Below are 18,834 nucleotides of genomic sequence, written 5' to 3' on the forward strand. Positions count from 1 at the left end.
CCTCCTGCCCCTAGTTATAGTGACATCTGATCTCGCCCCAAAGTCTATTGGGCAGCCAAGGAGCAAGGCGAGGGAGGTGAGGACCCTCCCAGTCTTGGAGGCCATACCAAGTATAGACACAGCTGTCTCCAGAGGCTGAGAAGGAAGGGACATGTTTGGAGAAGGAGAGAGGCCCCCTGGCCTTGCCCCCACCCCCAGCCCCAGCCAGGAAAGGGAATGCTTCTAAATTTACACCCCAGTCAGGCCAGCAGAATCTCAGTGGAACAGGCTGAGGTGGAGGAGGGGGCTCACAGGACATTGTGTCCCCAGGGGCCCTGCTGGCTGTCCTGTCCTCCCCTTCAGCTACTGCCATGGGCCAGTCCTTCTGGCCACCTGCCCCAAGCATTCAGTGTGGAGGTGGGCCGTGGCAGCAGAGCCATGTATGACTGGCTCTCCTTCCCTCTGTCCCCCGCTGTGGGGTCCACTCTGGAGGAGTGCTCTCAGTCCCTTTGGGACCAAGTCCAAGTGGGGCCTTTCCTAAATCTGGACTCCAGATGGTGCTATTTCTCTGATGGCTGCATCTGTCCGACACTGGGGAGGAAACCCCGATAAATACAATGCTGCGTGAGCCTAGACAAGTCACAGCCTCTCTGAGCACCCATACCACCAGCTTGAACCTCCCCATTAAAGTGAAGAGAAACTGATCCCATGCTGTGTGACCACAAGCATGTCACAACCTCTCTGGACTTCAGTGACATCCCGGATTCCATCTGACTCCAGGGACCATAACCTCCCACAACAAACAATATGATTAGCCATCCCAGACTGAGCTGAGGGGACTGGGGGAGGCAGGGGAGGTAAAGAAATGCAGAAGGCAGGAAAAGGAAATCTGCCACAATTCTTCTCCAGGACTCAGTTACCCCAACTGGAAGATGAGGTTGACACACATGGGGTTCTAGCTTTCAATCTTCATGGAATCCCTGTTGCTAAGAGTGGACAGGGACCCCAGTGGCTGTCTAGTCTGAGCAGTAACTGAAGAAAAGTCCCCTCTCCAGAAAGCTCAGCACCTCCCTGTGCTTCTCAGCTTACATGGCGAAGGCTCAAACTGACATCAGGCCAAGGGGGCCTCTCTGGGCCTCCTGCTTGGTCCTAGCTCTGACTTCTAGGGGCAGACAGGCCAAGGTGATTCCCTCCTTCACTCACTTCAGGTCCCGGAGGACAGGCCTCTCCCAGGCCTTCCTGAGTCCTCCGCCCCCGGGCTGAACATTCTCAGTGCCTGCCGCTGGACTGCACTTGGCGTGGCTGGTGGCCCTCCCCTGGATACACTCTGGCTTGTCAATGCCCATCCCAGACCACAGCGCCTGAGCAGACCTTGCCCCTCCACAGGCTGTCAGCTGCTGTCACCAAGCTGGAAACTGAAGAGAGTGTCTCCTCCTGGTGCTCAGGCCCAGCAAATGTCCCTACATGTAGGCTAGGGGCTGCCGTGTCTCACTGGTGACCCATAGTGAACCAAAGCCCCAGGGCTTTCCCTCACACGCTGCTGTCTAGCTAGGTCCCTCCCGGCTTGTCCTTAGGAGGTGACTTTTTGAACCCAAGTATAAGCCTTGATGTCTATGCCTGGGAAATGTCACTTTGTTGGGTTTGGAGCAGCCTTCAACCTGCCCCTCAGCCGCCTCTCACCCTTCACGTCTCCTGGGGCTGGCCCATGTCCTTTTCTACCCCTCACTCCCAGAGGACATCCCTCAGGACACTCTGCGTGCCGCTCATCATTGGAAAGGCATGGGGGCTGAGTCCCCGCCTCTGTGCTCCTCATTGCTCTTTAGGTCATGGGCCGTGGTGACTTCCTGGAGGTGGGGTGGTCCTCTTCTGAGATCCACAGGCCTCCAGCAGCACGTTGGGAACACTGGTGCTAAAACGATGAGGTTTTGTGCCAGGTCAGCTCTGCCAGCACCATCTCCCAAAGATGACCCAGTCACCCTTGTCCATAGACACAGCCTGCCCCAGATCTATGGACCGAGTCTGTGCCAGATCCATGAGCTGACGGGCCGAAGAACAAATGGGCCGACTCCAGACGCATGCCATGGCCTGGCCCGGAGGCCTTCTTCCTCCACTTGGCTTTCCCCGTGTGGAGGATGGGGCTGAGCCTCTGTCACTGACACTGAAGAGCCCTGTACTGCTCCAGGACGTCCAGGAGTGTCGAGGAGCAGGCTCAGAGTCAAATCACTCTCATTCGAACTCTAGACTGCACATCCTCCAGGGTGGATGCAGTCCCCTTTGGCGCAGACAACGTCTCTGCTTCATGCCTCGACAGACACAAATAATAGGCTGATGAACAGAATTCTATCAGTGGTCTCGTGAATGAGTCAATAAAAAGCATTTATGAAGCACCTACTACGTGCCAGGCACTGTGCTGAGGATGCAAAGAAAGACAAAAATGAGTCCCTGCCTTCAAGAAGCTCCTCGTCTGATGGGGGAGGACAGGCCAGCTGCGTACCAACAAGCCCTCTCTGCCTCTGTCTTTCTTCTTTCTCTTTCTCTCTTCCCTCCTCCTCTCTCCCCCCCCCTCTCTCTGCATGTATGTATGCATGCACACACATACAAGGTGCATACGTATGGACACGAGGCGATGTCGAAAATCAAGGCGCTACCACGTGGGGCATCTCTGTTTGAGTGGAGTCCTGGAGGAAGCCTGGATTTCCAAAGGGCAGGAGTGAGGAGGAACAGCATTCCGGATAGGGACCAGCTAGTCTGACCCCCTCACTCTACAGATGGGGAAACTGAGGCCCAGAGAGGGTCTCCACGGCCCCCTCACAAGGTAGCCTGAGGAAGGGAGCTCACAACTGGGGGGACCTGGGGGTTCCTGCACCAAGGCCACCAAAGGCCACAGACTCTGAGATGTGGGTGTGAGGAGGGAGGACAAGAGCGCTGTGCAGGCCAGGCAGCCTGCAGGGCTACGCCCAGGTGGAGAGGACCGAGGCCTCTACGTGCAGCCCGTGGGCAAGGCTTCCAATGCCAGGCGACGGGTTCGTCTCATCCCAGCAGCAGTGGGGGCCCCTGATGCTGCTTGGGCAGGGGTCGCATGCTCACGCCGGTGCCTCCAGAATACTAATTGGGCAGTGGTGTGCAGGACAGATCCGAGAGGGAAGAAGCCAGAGGCAGGAAAGCTGTGGGGAGCCTCTGGCTGCAGCCCAGGCGAGGTGGTGGGCAGGGGAGAAAGGAGGATAGGAGGTGGGTCAAGAAAGTTGGGAGCCGGGTGACTGGGAGGAAAAGCGGTCCTCGACAGAAGCAGGGCATGCTGGGCCAGTGGCACCCCCCGGATGTCCGGGCAGAGGAGTCTGCGAGGCAGGGGGCAGGAGAAGGCTTGGGGGGACATCAGACCCGGCGACGTCTCTTGTGGGTTCAGGCAGGCTCTGACGTGGGCTGGGCACCGGCTAGTTGATGGACTTGGAAAAAAAGCCTGCTCCTTAGACTGGAGTCATCTCCATAAGGAGGCTCACTGAGTGCAGAAGAGAGCTATCAGGGAGCCTTGGTGGGCACCCAGGCGTGTGTGGAGGAGCAGGAAGGGGGAGGGCCGTGTGGAGACCATCAGTGTCCCAGCAAGGGGCAGGGGATGCAGAGCTGGGCCTGAGGCGCCTGCTCTGGCACCACAGGGTGCTTCCCTCACCCTGCCCCAGAGGCTGAGGCTTGCTGCGGAGTCATCTCATCCACATCCGACTCTCTATGACCCCGTTTGGGCCTTTCTTGGCAGAGATACTGGAGGGCTTTGCCACTTCCTTCTCCATCTCATTTTACAGATGAGGAAACTGAGGCAAACAGGGTGAAGTGACTTGTCCAGGGTCACACAGCCAGGAAGTGTCTCAGGCTAGACTTGAATTTGGGTCCTCCTGACTCCAGGGCCCGGCACTCTCTCCACTGCACCACCTAGCTGCCTTAGCTCCTGCTTAGGAGCTGCTTAACAGTCATCTATACTTTGACCCAAGACGTGGCTGGAACCAAGTTGGGAAGGCAAGGGAAGGCCCCAAAGGAAGGGCAGGACAGAACAGCAGGCCAGAGTCCCCAGGAAGAAGCAGAACAACTTAGGCCTCCAGGCCTGAAGCCCTGTGCTCGGGAGGCTCACCCCCTCCCCAGGAAGTCGCGGGCTGCTCAGGCAGCTCTAAGGGCTAAGCACTTCATCCTGGCATCAGGCAACTTTTTGTGGCTGTGCAGCCTTCCCGAGGCTCCTGCCTCCAGACCCTTCTAATGAACACAGCCAGCTCTCAGTCAGGACCGGGGCCCTTGGTGGAGGCAGGGAAGATTATGTCCAGATATCTGCAAAATCTACAAACGAGAACCTGTCCCCTTCTCCAGGGCACTAAGGTGTGCTGAGTACTGGCCTCCCTGTGCCCAGCCCCTTCCCGCTGGGCGAGGGCTCCCAAGTCTGGAGACCCCATTTTAGGAAGATCCTCTGGTCTGAACAGAGGAGATGCCTTAGATAACCCCCAGTGTGCATGGTCTGAGTCTGCAGAAGGCCAGCCCCACCCCAGCCCTCTGGCATTCCCAGGCCTGCTCTTTAGGGCACAGAGGGGCCTGTTTGGGCTCTGGGGAGCTGAGCATCAGCAGTGGCCCCTGCTGGCCAGCAGAGGAGGCTAGCTCTCCACTCAGGCTGGTCCAGTGAAACCTAGCCCAGGGCCCTGGGAAGGCACTGAGCAGAAGCCAGCCAGCGCTGAGGTCAGAAGGGATGGGGGGCAGTTTTATTTTGGGCACCGACAACCTCAGCTGTGGGCACTCGGGGAGAGTGAGCAGGGAAGGACAGAGCCGGGAGGGACCGGACGTGGTCCTCGATCACAGCCGCCCAGCCAGGTGACCAGAGCTGTGCCGTTAGGCTTTGGTAACTGGGGGACGTGGGCTGGGCCCGAGGTGGCTGGCTGGGAAGTTCAGAGGGCTGCTTCCTTCTCTGATGCTTAGAGGAGGAAGGGGGTCCTGCCTTGTGGAGTGGGTGGGGAGGATAAGGAGCTCACACTCAGTTGGAGACAATTAACCTGGGTCCCTGGGGTCATGGGGTCGGGAGAGAGCTCAGTCTTGGCCAGAGTGCCCAGCCAGGCTTCCCAATGAGCCAGAGGCAGAGAGGGCAGGCAAGAGCAGGGGGCGGGAGAGCGGCTTCCAGGAAGAGCCCCTTGTCCAGGTCCTCGTTGGGAGCCAGGCTTGGCATGGGGCCTAGCGGGCACTTGTTCCTTCCAGAGGCTGACTCTTGCTTGTGGAGGGGTGGGTCCCTCATCCCTCCATCCTTTCCCTGTGCCCCTGAAGCTTGCCCCGGGTCCCCCGGGGCCTCAGAGGCCCTTATAGTAGAGCTGACCTGGGGCCGGGGGAAGAGGCCTAAGTTCGGAGAGCTGACTCAGCTCAAGGCCTGGCTCTGCCAGGATCCTCTGCCTCCTCTCTGCCCTGGGGCACTGCCAGCCCAGCCCTGACCTGGGATGCCCAGAGGAGGGGGAGGGGCAGCGGCCCTTCCATCACCAAGGCGTGGCCTAGCCTGGTGCTTGCTTCTCTGGGTGGATCCAGGCCCCTTCCCCTCCTCTTGGGTCTTTGACCCATCTAACAGCACTAGCAATACTTATCTGTTCCTCCGGGGTTACAAAGACACTTTCCAAATATCCCATTTGCTCCTCACAACCCTGTGAAGTAGATGCTACAATTATCCTCACTTGACAAGGAAACTGAGGCTGAAAAGTCTGACCAGCAATATGACCGGCTAGTCAGTGTCAGAGGTCAAACTGAAGTCAGGCCCCCTGCTCCTAAGTCCAACACTCTGTCCACCTCCCCACATCCAAGACGGCCAGGATGACCCCAGGTAACCCCTCTTCCCATTCCCAGGAAGGACTGTCACGGGGCTGAGCTCTAGTGCTGGGAAGGACCTGAGAGGTCTCCTCGTGGCAGAGAAGGAACTTGAGGCCCCGGGAGAGGGAGAGACCAGTCTGTGTTTCATCTAGGTTCTGCTCAGCCGTCCTCCCGCAGAGAGGCCCATCAGACGCTGACCCCAGACAGAACCATCAAAGGGTCAGGGCTTCTCACCAGGGCTAGCGTTCGGGAGACTGCTAAGAGGCAGTGGGCCCACACCTCAGGGGTCCATGTCCCTTCCAGCTCTGTTGCCTCCTGACTGAGGTGGGGGCCGTGGTGGACAAGAAACCAGCACAGACTCATTTGTCCATCTCCCTAGGCCTGGGGGCACATGCCACGATGTTTGGGGACATGTGCCACGGTGTGTAGGAGAATATGCCCCAGTATTTGGGGGTATGTGCCACGGTGTGTGGAGGTGCATGCCACAGCATTTGGGGGAGCACACTGGCTTCTCAGTCTCCCTGGGCTGAGACTAATCTGTTAACATTTTTGCAGTCACTATACAGTAACCAACCCTGCCCAGAATTTAAAGTTGGTTGACAGTGGCATCAGGAACTCATTCACCTTGCCCCAGGTGACCCGCTAGCACAGCAGAAGCCTCTGTCAACCACGGGGCCACAGTGGGATCAAGAACTCCCCCAGGGCCAGCCCAGTCATAACTGCCCAGATCTGGTCCTTTATTAAGCACTTAAAAAATACCCAGAGATCCAGGACTCAGGACAGGGAGGGGCAAGCAGGAAGCAGGGAAGGGAGCCCTCATTATACTCAAACCTAGGGCCTTGTCTGGGTTGGCCAGAGAGGCTGCTGAGCCCACGGGCACTTTCTGAGCACGTGGAGGGCACACCATGGCTGCCTTGGCCTTTCAGTGGGGAGGAGAACCCCCCTAAGAGGCAGGAAGGCAGTCCAGGACTTTAGACCTGGCCCTCTGCCACTCAGCCCCCTTCCCAGCCACAAGACAGAATCAGAGGTGCCAGAGGGAGGAGCAGGGAGAGTGACAGGGACAGAGACACCACAGTCAAGTAAAAAATGGATTTAAAAAATAGGGTGGGGAAGAGATCCGTGGGGAAGAGCTGGGGGAGGGGCCCCAGGAGGGCCCCGGGACATTTTATAGCAGAAGAGCCACAGGCAAGGGGACTGGGGGGGCTCCCCTTCTTCAGTGTAGAAGCAGCATCTGTCCAGGATGAAGGCATCTGGGGTCTGAGGTTCAGCTGAAAGACAGAAGAGGAGAGGGGAGGGGTCCCCATGACTCTCTTAGCCCTTGGAGGCCTGACAAGCCAGGGATGTTCTGGGCAGAGGGCAGGGGATGCCCCACCTGGCCCCTCTAAACAGTCCACATTCAGTGCGTCTCTCCAGAATTAAGGAGTGAATGGATGGTCCGTCTCAGGTGTGACCTCCTACCGAGGCTTCTCCCCTCACTCTGAATCCTCACAGCCCCACGTGGAGGGGGAGTGTGGTTATTATTAACCCCATTGCACCAATGGGAAAATTGAGGCCCAGACAGCCTGTCAGTGGCGCCAGAAGAAGACTGAGGTCACCTGCCTAAAATTTGGGAATGTCCTGGATGAGATTGCTGCCAGACCTTACTCAGAGGGTAGGGCACCGAAGAGGCCCAGCACTGATTCTCTGGGCACCCAGGGGCCTAATCAGATCAGACCCCACCCAGAGAAAACTGCCTGGGCATGTGAAGTGATGGCACCAGGTGCTCACTTTGAGCACGGCCTGCTGGCCCTTCCACAGCAGGACCACGGGCTGGGGTCCTTGGAGGCTGGCGCATGTGACCAGGGCCCTAGAGCTGGGAGTACCCAACTGGGCCAAGGCTTCCTCTGTGGCCCAGGTCCGGCTGTCACTGCCCCTCCCCACCCAAGAAAAGCTCTTGGAGGCCAGGCACCTTCATTGCCCGGTGCTGGCAGGGCTACAGAAATGGTCGATCTGAGCTGTTCCCCTTGAGTCATCTAGAAACACCCAGGAGGGGAGGGAGAATTTAGATTAGGTGAAGGAGGCATGGGAGGCTGACCTTGCCAAGGGGAGCCCCAGATGGTGGGGCTGAGGCTTCCCAGGCATCCACTGGGGTCCCCAGCACCCCAGCCTTCCTGCTTCTGCCCCGACAGGCCCTGCAAGCCCCAGGCCAGGGCACCTTGCTCCTCAAGGCCCCCTCTCCAGGTCCTGGGGCCTTTGGCCATTGCTAGACTCAGCCTTTCTCTGCACCCATCCAGGCCCTTGTCCTGGGGGACTTCTACGTACACACTGAGGTCCCCTCCATCACTGCTTGGCCACCCACCTCCTCAACCCCCAGCCCTCGCCCATGACTGTCTGGAATCCCGTACTCCTCTGTGACCGTATGCTCCCATCCTGCCCTCATCTTGGGCTCCTAATCCTCGGCCTCCCCTCAGTGTCCAAGCCCTCCACAGCTCAGTGGTCAGATGCCATCATCCCGACTTTCCTTCCTTCACAGTCAGCGTGCTGTGGCTATCAGCACACGCAGACACCATCAGGTCCCCTCACATCCTTGCCCCTTGTCCCATTACCAGGAATGCCAGCAGCCCCCCACCATCTACCCTCTCCCATCCCCCGGGGCTGTGGGCTCCCAACACGGTAAGCAGGCCCAGGTGTGGGGCCCAGTGAGGTTGGGGGCTTAGAGGCCTGGCATTCCCCAGGGACCTCACAGTGCTACTTCCTCACAGGGGACAGAAATGCTCATCACCGTCCAGATGCTCCATGAAACAGGAAGCCCCTATCCTCCAGCCCTGCCCCCACCCCTCCTGCCCAAGCCGTCCAAGGACAACTTGCGGCTTCAGAAACTCCTCAGGAAGGCGGCTAAGAAGAAGGCCAGTGTGACCACTCTGCAGACCAGCTCCTTCCGGGCCTCTCTGTCCCCAGTAAGTGAGGCTAGCCACGACCAGGACGCTGTACCCCAGCCTCATCCAGAGACCCCTGGGGCCGCTGCCCCGCCCCCATTGGCCCCACCGATCCTGCCAAGCCCCCTGGCTCTCCCCAGCCCCCCTCGGATCCTGGTCCCAGCGGCCCGCTCACCCTACAAGCCCGTTATCCAGCACGTGGCCTCTCCCCTGCAGAAGAAGTCCTTCTCCTTCAATCTGAGTGAGCAGAGGAGCCTGGCGGAGCACCTCAGGAGGACCACCCCCTACCTCGGAGGCCCAGGCCCAGACACCCCCAAGCCCCCAGGCAGCTCTGCTCCTGTCTCAGCCCCGAGGGAAGTGACCCACGTCAGCCGGGTACAAGTTCACATGAGGCAGGTGCTGTCGCCCCAATCTCCGACCCCTGCAGTCAACCTAGCCATGGGCAAGGGGGGGCACGGAAAGCGGGACACGACCAGGACAGAACCCCAGGAATGGCCTGGGGACCAGGAGCAGGAGGAGAATGCTCATCAGCCCTCACCCCAGCTCCCAGGGGCTCACATCCAGCCTCTGATCCCCAATGCCCAGGCAACAAGCCCCTGCCCAGAACCACCTCCAGCCCCCAGGCTGTCCCCCTGTGTGGAGGCTGCAGTTGCCAAGCAGGTTGTCACTAAGATCGTGGTCCCCATTGCCCCGACCTGCAGGTCTCCAGGGCTATCCCAGCACAGTCCCCTCCCCAGAATACCCTCGGCAAAAGCTGAGCCCCCCAAGCTGAGCACTGGGTCCCACAAGGTTGCTGCTGCTTCTGACCCCAAGCAGCAACTTCCAGGCCCTTCCAGCCCCTCCAGGGCCTCCTCCCCGGAACCCCCAAGGGACACTCTGGTCTCCTCCGTGCTGAGCCCTGCCCCAGATGGAGAAGTGCCTAAAGCAGCCCCAGCCCCCACTCCGAGAACCCGATTCAGCGGCTGGACGCGACTCAAGAAGCAACTGATTGTGGCCCCAGAAGCCCCCTCCTTCCCAGAGCCTGAGGGTGCTGAGGTGCAGCCAGAGCAGGCCAGCCGGGAGCCCCGGGAGCCTGCTGCCGGCCCTGCGGCCCCACGGCCCCCGGGGTCTCGCGCCACCAGGATGTGGGATGCAGTCCTCTATCGCATGTCTGTGGCCAAAGGTGGCAATCAGACGGAGAACACCAAGGAAGCAGCCAGGGCACCACCGGGAGGGCTCCTGGGGCGCAACAGCTTCCTGCCCTTCTTGTACCGCCCCCGGTTTGATGCCAGGAAACTCCGGGAGATGGCCACGCAGCCCCCTGCCAAGGTCAACACTGTCCTGGGGGTGAGCATGAGGCCCAGCCTGGCACCTAAGAACTTTAATCGGACCGCAGCCTGCTGGCAGCTCAAATGAGTCTGGCCCCCCTGGGCTGGGCTTCCTCTCCCAAGGGTCCGTCCAGTGGCAAAATGGGGCTGGGTGGGACAGGGTGGGGGCCTCCCCTAGGCCAGGCCCGGGTCCCCTCCCAGGCGCCTTGGCTTGTATGCATAGACACCTCCCTCATTGGCACCAGCCCTCTGTGGGGCCAGGAATCAGGGGCCGGTCACACACGACATGTTTCCGAGGGACAGCACCTCACAAGCCTCCCAGAGCCACAGTCAGAGGCTCCTCTATCCACTAGCCCAGGAACCTGGGCTGAGCTCCTCCTGCTCTGTGGGCATCCTCACTCCACCCCGTACAAAACAATATGAAGGAACTGTCCTGGACAGTCTCAGGGCTCCCTTCTCAGTCAAGGGGCTGAAGGCTGGAACCAGCGGGCGTCCAGGGGGTACTCCCGGGCCCTCGGCCATCCCCCATCCAGGAGTCAAGCCTGGGCCCTCTACTCAGCCACTACCCTAGAAGTCACGTCAAGGCTAGCCCCCCCGCCCCGGAAACTCCGGGCCTCCCAACCCCCAGAAGACCATCTCTGCCAGCCCCTAGGGGCCCAGGATCCTCCCTGCCTCTCTGCCAGTCCCCCCTCATCCCCCTGCCGCAGCAAGGATGGAGTCTCCTGGAGCAGCTGAGGACTGACGTTGCCAGGCCAGGTTCCCAGAGCATTCGAGACACTGAGGGAGATGGGTAACATGAGGCTGTCTGATGCTCTCCCTAGTGCCGGAGGCAGTTCAAGCAGGTCCCCAGAGCTGGCCAGCTGGGAGGTCCTGAGCTCCCTCAGCATCACCCTCCCCCCCAGGGACCTCAGGCTGCACCTCAGCCTGGATTCTCAACCTGTACTACCGTCTTTGGGGGAAGGAAACTAGAGGCCAAGTGAGGATGAACCAGAGGGCTGGCAGCCTGGAGGGGAGGCCCTGAGCAAGGCCAGGGGCGGGAGGCCTGGTGCCAGCCGCTGGGGTGTCCCCCCCATGTAAACTGTCAAGGGCAGCCCAGGCGGCGGCACCTGCCTCAGAGAGACTGAGTCTTGAGAAAGGGGAAGCCTGGGAATTTCTGCTGGACAAGGAAAGCATTGGCTAATTGGAGGCCAAGAGGGGCTCAGAGAGAAGTGACCCAGCATGGCCAGGAGAGCATTGCTTCAGGGCAAGGCTGTGGACAGAGCCCGGAGAAGGGACAGGCCTGCCAGTATAACAGAACAGGCCAGGAGTGGATCTGAAGCAGGGCCAGAGGGTACCTGGCGAAGGGCGGAAGGTCAGAGGAGAGATGGGCTAGTGTGGGCTGGAGGCATCAGGGAAGGCTGGAGGAGGTGAGAGGAGGTGAGAAGGGAATGAGAAGAGGCTCAGAGGTAGGTGGAAAGCAGTGAGCAGAGAGGAGACTGGCCAGGCCAGGAGAGAGGGCTTCGGGGGGGGGGGGGCTGCAGGAGGCATCTGCATCACTAGCAACAGACCATGAAAGAGCCGTCGTCAGGAGCCCCTTAGGGCCAGAGAAGTCCTGAGGCAGGCGACTGAGCAGAAGACCTCAGCGTCCTTTCTGGTGCTAATGTGGCTGTCCATGGAGTCAGGAATCCCAACTCCATCCTTAGCCCTGCTATGGGTCCTGAGGGGTCCTAAGGGCCACAGGGCCCTCCCTCTGCAGGCAGAGGGCCAGCCTCAGCCTCCCTGGGCCCCCTCCTGGCCGGCAGCACCATCAGCTCCTGCTGAGCACAGGGCTGGACCCCCACGGAAACCTGGCGGAGGGTAGGGCTCTGTCCTGGTGCTTTTCTGGGCAGAGACGGGGCAGTGGCCTAGGCCTCCCCACAGTCCTGGGAGGAGGCAGAGCAACAATGGTGAACCCTAATCTACAGATAGGGAAACTGAGGCTCAGAGAGGGACAGGGCCTTGTACAGGAGGCGGGCTAAGGTCTCTGACTCCCAGCAATCAATGGAGGAGCCCTGAGCCCCTCTAGCTCAGGAGGATGGAAGGGGTTGGGGGCAGCCTCAAGATGGCATGTAGCATGCAAAGAATAAACAGGCCAGAAAGCCCTGGGCTGTGCCGGTGATGCAGGTCCCAGCAATCCAGGAACTCCCAGCATGGCAGTCACCTAACCAGAAGCTGGCCAGGCCAGCAGCGGGGAGGGGCCCTTCAGTGGCCCCATGTCCCTCCATCCAGCTCCCCAGCCACTCCAGGAAAGGCCTGGAGGTGGAAGAGGAAAGAAAATGGCTGGGGGCCGGGGGAGGGAATGCTGTAAGGGCTGGGAGCTAGACCACAGTGGGCACTGGACACCCGGCTGACCCTATTTCCCAGTCTCTGCAAAGTTCCCCTCCCCCAGGGCCCTCAAGGTGACAGAAGGGAGATGGAGGAGGAGGGGCCCTCTGGCAGGGGCCAGGAAATGAGGCAGCCAGGCTATTCCCCAGAGGCCAGGGCTCAGGTCCCCCCGCCATCTCCCCAGTGAATCCACAGGGCAAGCCAGGCCCTTGTGAGGTGCCAGGGATGCCAGGGGAGGGAAGGGAAGGCCTGCCCTTCAAGGACCTGAGTGGACCCAGCAGAGTGGCCCCAAGGGCCCCCAGCTGGCCATGGGACCTGAGAACCCCAGAGCCAGGGGGGGAGGACCCCAAAGAGCTGCCCACACTTGGAAATGAGCCAAGAGTCCATATATGAAAGATGAGGACAGGAGCTAGGCCAAGCCCCCACACCCCAGGAGCCTAGAATGCAGGCAGAGAGGGGACTCAGGCAAGCCCCAGGCCTTCCTCCTCCCCACCCTGGGAAAGGGGAGCCAGGATCCATATGCTGCCTGCTCCATGGCCGGGCACTGTGCCAAGCACTTTGCCAATATTATCTCTTTAATCCTCACAACTACCCTGGGGGGTCGAGGAAAGGGGCAGAATGCAGTTAAGTCATCTGTCCTGGGTTAAGGAGAGAGTAAATGTCTGAGGCTGGATTTGAATTCAACCCTTCCTGACTACCCGTCCAGCACCTACCCGCTGCCCCCAATTGCCTCTTGGGCAGGGGTGGGGTGTGGGGAATGGCCCTCAGGCCCCCAGGGTTCACAGGCACATTATTGGAGATCCAGGAGGGATTCCAGGACTAAGCTGAGGCTAGGGGTGGCAGGAAGAGACAGGGACACAGACAGGGTCACACAGCAAGGGAAAACCCAGACTCCTGCTTCTGGCATCAGACCAGGAGCCCAAAGGGGGCAAGGAAGGATGTGTGGGCTCGGCCAGGGAGGCTGGGAGGCTGTGAAAGCCCCTGCCCTGTGACGACTGAGGCTTGGGGCTGGGGAGGGCGGGGGTGGGAAAAGAGGTGCAGGGCCAGCAAACGGGCCTGGCCTGGGGCGAAGGGAGGCGAGGACTGGGAATAAATGTGTATGGCTAAGCAGAGTTAGCTTCTTCTCACACTGCAGTGTGTGTGTGTGTGTGTGTGTGTGTGTGTGTGTGTGTGTGGTGTGCGTGCACGTGTGAATGTGTGAGTGTGCACGTAAGCGTGTATGTGGGGGGGTACATGTGTGCGCGCGCGTGTGTGTGAGCACACGTGAGTGTGCCAGGCCCCCAGGTCATCACCTGGCCGGTGCTGGGATTCTGCACACGTTTCATGGGGGGCAAAGCCTCCCACCACTGCTTGAGGTCTGGGGCCAGAGATCTGAACTGGACAATGAGGGAAGCCCCCCAGAATCGGGGTCAAAGTTTGAGAAAGGAGAGCAAGAGACTACTGGGGGAAGGCGCCTCCCAAATTGTGGGGATGATGCCGTTGCAGGGGCCTGGGCAGGGCCCTGGGGGTGTGATGCGTCCCACCTGCACATCTGAGAAACTTGGTGCCACGCTGCCCTCTTCCCTCCTCCTGCCCTCCCCCCACCCCACTCCATCCTGGCACCCCCACTGCCAAGATTGCCCAGGTCTGCCTCTCCCCACTGCCCCTCATGCCCTCATCTCCATACCCCCTTGCCCACACCACAGTCTTCAGTGGCTTGCTATCACTCACTGAGCCACGTTCCTACTCCTTGGCTTGGCATTCACAGCCCTCTCTGCCTTCTCCCCTGCCCCAGCCAAGGGACGGTCTCCCTGCCCTAAGAGCCATTGCTTGCCATCCCTGCCCTTTTCCCTCCATGTTTGTGTGCCTGACATGGCCAGGCTCCCTCCTCCTGGAAGGCAGGACTCCTGCAGGCCCCTCCTCGAGGGGCCAATTCAAACAGTACCTCCTCCTTTGACGTCCCTCAGGACAAAATGGGCGTCCCTTGGGACGTTGGGGTCGCATCACCCCTCTGAGGCAATCCTGAGGATCGCCGGGCTTTTCCCACCTCCCCATGGAGGCCTGTATAGCCAGCAGGGTCTGCCAACCTTCCACTAGTCCTGCCTGCCTGGGGGTCCCTGACCACTGGATCATCTCTGCTGCCCTGACATCTGGATCATCAATTGCTGGGAACTGGACCCTGCCAGAGCCCTCCTGGCTTCTGAACAAAGGGCCAGTGAGCAGCCCCCACTGACTGGCCTCTCCCCGTGCCTCAGCCTCCCCATGTGCCTCAGCCTCCCTGTGCCACGGCCTCCAGCCCTGCCCCGGGTACTCACCGGAGGAACAGCGGGCTGCTGACTGGTCAGGGAGCATCATCTACCAGCACCTTTTCATACTTGCCGTGCCCGGTGGCCACAAACTTATACCGCTTTCCAGAGGGGGTGCTCTGTGAAGGCAGGGCAGCAGTCAGGGACCAGTCCCGCATGCACCCCTCTCTTGTCCAGTCCCCAGTTCTTATTTCTTTCCCTTCCCTCCTTTTCCAACTCAGTTCAAGCCATAAGAACCTGGAGCCCAGAAGTCCAAGTCCACGGGCAGAACCACAGACGGCCTCATCGGGCCCCAGCATTTCGTAGATGGGAAAACAAGGGCAGTGACTTAGCCAAGGTGACACAGTGAGAAGCCTCCCTCGTCTCCCACCTCTGAGCTCTCTGCTTGACCTTCCCCCATGCACCACTCGGCCGCTCTGGGGATGACTTTGGCCCCATTTTGTGCCCATGGCCCCCCTTCTTCCCAGGCTTTCAATCCTAGGTTCAGCTTGTACTTCTCCCTGCCGCACTAGCCCAGGGCCCACATCTGGCTTACTCTCTCTCCCCCCATTTACCCCCATCCTCTTTTGCTCAGGATTCTCATTCCCTTCAGCAGAGGCACCATTTGTGGCCTCCTACCCAGTCTCCCTACCTCCCTCCTCTGATCCACCCTGCATCATCCTAAAGCCCTGGTCCGATCCTGGCAGTGCTCGGCTCAAGGGTGGGACAGGAATGCTCGGGCCTGGGACCCAAAGCCCTAACACTCTGTGTGCCTTTCCCACCTGACTGCAGGAGAGAAGGGAAGCTTCCTGGGGGCAGCCCCTGACAGCCTGCTTCTGAGCACAGGCTTCTCAACGTCTCCCCGGGGCCTCTGAGCTGGTCCTTCAGCCAGTCCCTGCCCCCAGCTCCAGTCAGTTCCAGGCCATCCCCTCCAGACCTCCGGCCCCGGTCTCCCTCCCCTCTCCCCCAGCTCAGCCTGACTCTCTCCACCCCTAGTCCAGGCCTCACCCTCTCCCTCCCCAGTCAGGCCTTGTCAAGCTCCCCCACCCGGGCTTCTCTCACCACCAGCCCCCTTCGTCCCATTCACAAGCCACTGAACAGAGAGGGGGGAAATCCCGACAGTGGCCGGCCGCCTGGGTCCGCTCCAGATTTCTGGGACATCATCGAGCCTCAGCCCACAGCAGCAGCCAGCCCGCGTTCTGCTTCTCCCTGCTTCTGTCCCACCCTCCCCCATGGCTGCTCCCTCTTCCAGCCTCCCACCATGCTCCTCCCCCACACGGCCCAGGCCAGGACCCATCTCGGAGGAGACTAAGGCACTGCCTGCCAGACCCCTTCTCCCACCTCCTCTCGCAGCCACCCCAAGAGCTGCCTGAGCGGTCCCCACTCCCACCCCAGCACACACACGCACACAGACACACACATACCACAGACACCCCCCCCTACAGATACACACATACCACAGACACACACACCACACATACCATAGACATACACACACATACCACCCCCCCACACATACCACAGACACACACACACACACACACACACACACACACACACACACACCCCACAGATGCACATCCCCTCACACACCCACATGGGCCTGTGTAACATGGCCTGTCCTCAGGGTGCCGCAGCCTCTGGGCAGGGTGGGCTAAAGCCTGCTAACTCCTCCCCCAAAGGTGGTACCTTGACGGTGGATGACGTCTTACTCCCTCCCTTGTGCTCCCAGAAACTCCTCTTGCTCATGTCTCCGGCCACAATATCCTGGAAGGATGAGAGAGCTGAGTGGAGCCCCCTCCCGCCTCCCCCCACTCCCAGCCTTTGAACAAGTTTCAGCATCATTCTGCTCCAGAACCCTCTGTAGCTCCCTACTGTCTATCAGATGCCTGTGCCCGACATTCAAGGCTCTCCACAGTCAGGTGCCACCCAAGCTTTCTTCTTACTCCCAAGCATACTTCACTCTGGCCTTGGTAAACAACTCTGCCTGCGGGAGGGTGTTTGGATGACGTCCCAGAACTCAGAGCTGTCCTCTGCCCGTGCCTGTGCCCCTGCTCAGGCCGTGCCCACTGAATTCTTATCCAGCTTTTAAAGCTGACCTTAACGCTGCCCCTTCCTCCAGGAAGCCCTCCCTGAGGCCGCCACCCTGAGGGTGCCTCCTTCTAAAGCGATTGTCCCATAGAGGGGACATGTTCTGGTGTGGGAGGTCTGAGAGGGCAGGAGCCAGCACCCGTGAGCTTTCCCTTCCACTTGCTGAAGGAACCTCCCTGCTCACAGCTGGGGAAGGAGGGGAGGAGGTGCTTACCTTGCACGGAGGGGTCTTGGCTGAAGACTGAGCCAAAAACTCTCCAGTCTCCCACAGGTTTTTGGAGCTAGCCACGGTCATGGCGGGCATCTCCACAGATGGCTGCCGGCTCAGCTTCGGGGTCTTGCCAGCGGTCTGTAGGGCAGATGCAGATGGAAGCAGCCGGCACGCATGTGCGCGCACACACACACACACACACACACACACACACACACACACACACATGTGCACACGCACACACAGGTACATGCACACAGGCATGCATGCGCACATATGCACACACATGTAGGCACGTGCACACACACAGGCATGCACATGCACGCATGCACACAGTCTCAGCAGAGTCCAACGCTGAGCTCATCAACAGAGGACAAGGGGAGGGACGTGGGCAGAGGGGCATCTAAACTGCACCTGAGGGAGACTCCAGCAGGGAGGCTGAGGAGAGGTCACCAGCATCAGAAGTGGGGTCTAAGAAGGTGAGGGGCCTGACCCTGGGCTCAATACCCCCACCTCTGTGAGCCTCTGGGTGGGCAGCCTTGGAGGGCCTGTCTGGCTCTCCCTGTGACCCTCTCACTTCTGGCTCGAGGTCTATGCTCGTGTGACCTTGTCAGGGGGGGGCAGGCTTCCCCTCCACACACACCCCTCCCCCACAGGCTTCCCCCTCGTGGGGGCTCAGGAGGTGTAGGGTGGGGTGGAGGGGGTGGCTGCTGTCCCCATGAGCATCTCAGTTACAGCATTGTTCTACCCGAAGCTCGGACAAGGCTTCCCAGCCAGGGCCTGCTCAAACACTGAGATCTATTCAGAGGCGCAGCATCTCTGAGCGGGGCGTGGCTAACCCAAGGAGCCCAATGCCATTTCTAACATGCCCAGAGAGGGTTGCCCGGCCCCCCAACTTGAAGATCCCCAGTGGGACGAGCCCTCTCCCTCTGGGCAGCTCTCACTGACAGGCAGGCTGCCCTGATCTCCAGCCACAATTGGCTTCTTTGTCCCCTGGCTCCCGGGACCCCTAGTTCTCTGCACTGGGGCTGCCCCTTTTTAACCACCCCTAGTTCTCTTTAGCCAATGCCCAGACGGTGTGAACCCAAGGTCCCTGCCCATCCTGGTGGCTGCCTCTGCCCTTCGGGGTAACTGGATCCCTAAAGAGGCCTAAGCCCTCCCCACCATCTTGGATCCCCCAATTTCACTGCAACCTCCAGATGGGCAGTGAGCGGACACGGGCAGGGCGTGTATTGGGGCCGGAGAGGGCCCTTACTTCAATGGCCTGAGTGTACTGCTCCAGGCGGTCATCAATCTTGGACACAGGCAGGGCAGGCTGTGACTTCTTCACGCTGTTACTAGGGGACAAGGTCGAGAAACTCAGAGAAGAGGCCAGCTAGGACTCGGTCCCCTTTCTCAGGCCCCGATAGTCCCAAGGAGATCTGAGCTCCCCCAAAGTAGCCCAACTCCCCAGGCATGCCCCCTGGAGACACCCCAGGGCAAGGTTACCTCTTCTTTATGGACCGGTTCAGGGACTCAGTCCTGTCGATGAGCTGGAAGGGGGAGGAAGTTAGAAAGGAGGAGGGGCAGAGGTCAGTGTCAAGGCCATAGGAGGGAGGGAGGTAGACCCTTCCCCCACCCCCCAACCTCCCCCCAGGCCCTGTGCCCACACTGACGCCTGCAAGGCTCTTACAAGCTAGAAGACATGGTCACCTAGGATAGTGGCCTCATTTTCCTGCTGGGGAAACTGAGGCCTGAAGCAGGGAAGCGATGTACGGTTTCCTAGGTAGCTAACGTCAGGGCTGAGCGAAAGGCCAGGGGGCATTAAACCTCGTGTGCTGTGCTCCCCACTCACACCTCCAGTCTCAGTGGGGCCCCAGCACACAGAAGCATCTTCCCCAGTGCCCATCTCTAGAGAAGACTCTCAGCTGAGG

The 18,834-nt window shown here is 60.1% G+C and overlaps 2 protein-coding genes across 3 annotated transcripts in view; one reads left to right on the forward strand and one right to left on the reverse strand.

The window, feature by feature from the left end:
- Positions 1 to 6,865: 6,865 nt before the first annotated feature.
- The window catches only part of LSP1 (lymphocyte specific protein 1), a 60,326-nt gene continuing 48,357 nt past the window's right edge, over positions 6,866 to 18,834 (reverse strand). For both annotated transcript variants that reach the window (XM_020970801.2, XM_020970802.2), the window contains exons 6-11: positions 18,410 to 18,453; positions 18,177 to 18,258; positions 16,925 to 17,059; positions 16,309 to 16,386; positions 14,650 to 14,759; positions 6,866 to 7,058 (exon numbers count right to left, since the gene is read on the reverse strand). In XM_020970801.2, coding sequence (XP_020826460.1) covers positions 14,676 to 14,759; positions 16,309 to 16,386; positions 16,925 to 17,059; positions 18,177 to 18,258; positions 18,410 to 18,453 — 423 coding nt within the window. In that variant the 3' untranslated portion in view covers positions 6,866 to 7,058; positions 14,650 to 14,675. The remainder of the gene's footprint in view (positions 7,059 to 14,649; positions 14,760 to 16,308; positions 16,387 to 16,924; positions 17,060 to 18,176; positions 18,259 to 18,409; positions 18,454 to 18,834) is intronic.
- Positions 8,153 to 10,102, forward strand: PRR33 (proline rich 33). The gene is made up of 3 exons (XM_078148894.1): positions 8,153 to 8,186; positions 8,303 to 8,442; positions 8,532 to 10,102. Exons 1-3 carry the CDS (start codon positions 8,153 to 8,155, stop codon positions 10,098 to 10,100), a joined length of 1,743 nt encoding a protein of 580 aa, XP_078005020.1. The 3' UTR covers positions 10,101 to 10,102.

This window comes from Phascolarctos cinereus, unplaced genomic scaffold (assembly GCF_003287225.1).
Source record: "Phascolarctos cinereus isolate Bilbo 61053 unplaced genomic scaffold, phaCin_HiC Scaffold_9;HRSCAF=440, whole genome shotgun sequence".
NCBI classification, from domain to species: domain Eukaryota; kingdom Metazoa; phylum Chordata; class Mammalia; order Diprotodontia; family Phascolarctidae; genus Phascolarctos; species Phascolarctos cinereus.

Bases quoted from the DNA above. Each gene is read 5' to 3' on its own strand.
- PRR33 (XM_078148894.1), top strand. From the start codon at position 8,153: ATGACTGTCTGGAATCCCGTACTCCTCTGTGACC. The intron at 8,187-8,302 runs GTATGCTCCCAT...CTTCCTTCACAG, and splicing joins TCCCGTACTCCTCTGTGACC to TCAGCGTGCTGTGGCTATCA. The intron at 8,443-8,531 runs GTAAGCAGGCCC...ACTTCCTCACAG, and splicing joins GGCTGTGGGCTCCCAACACG to GGGACAGAAATGCTCATCAC.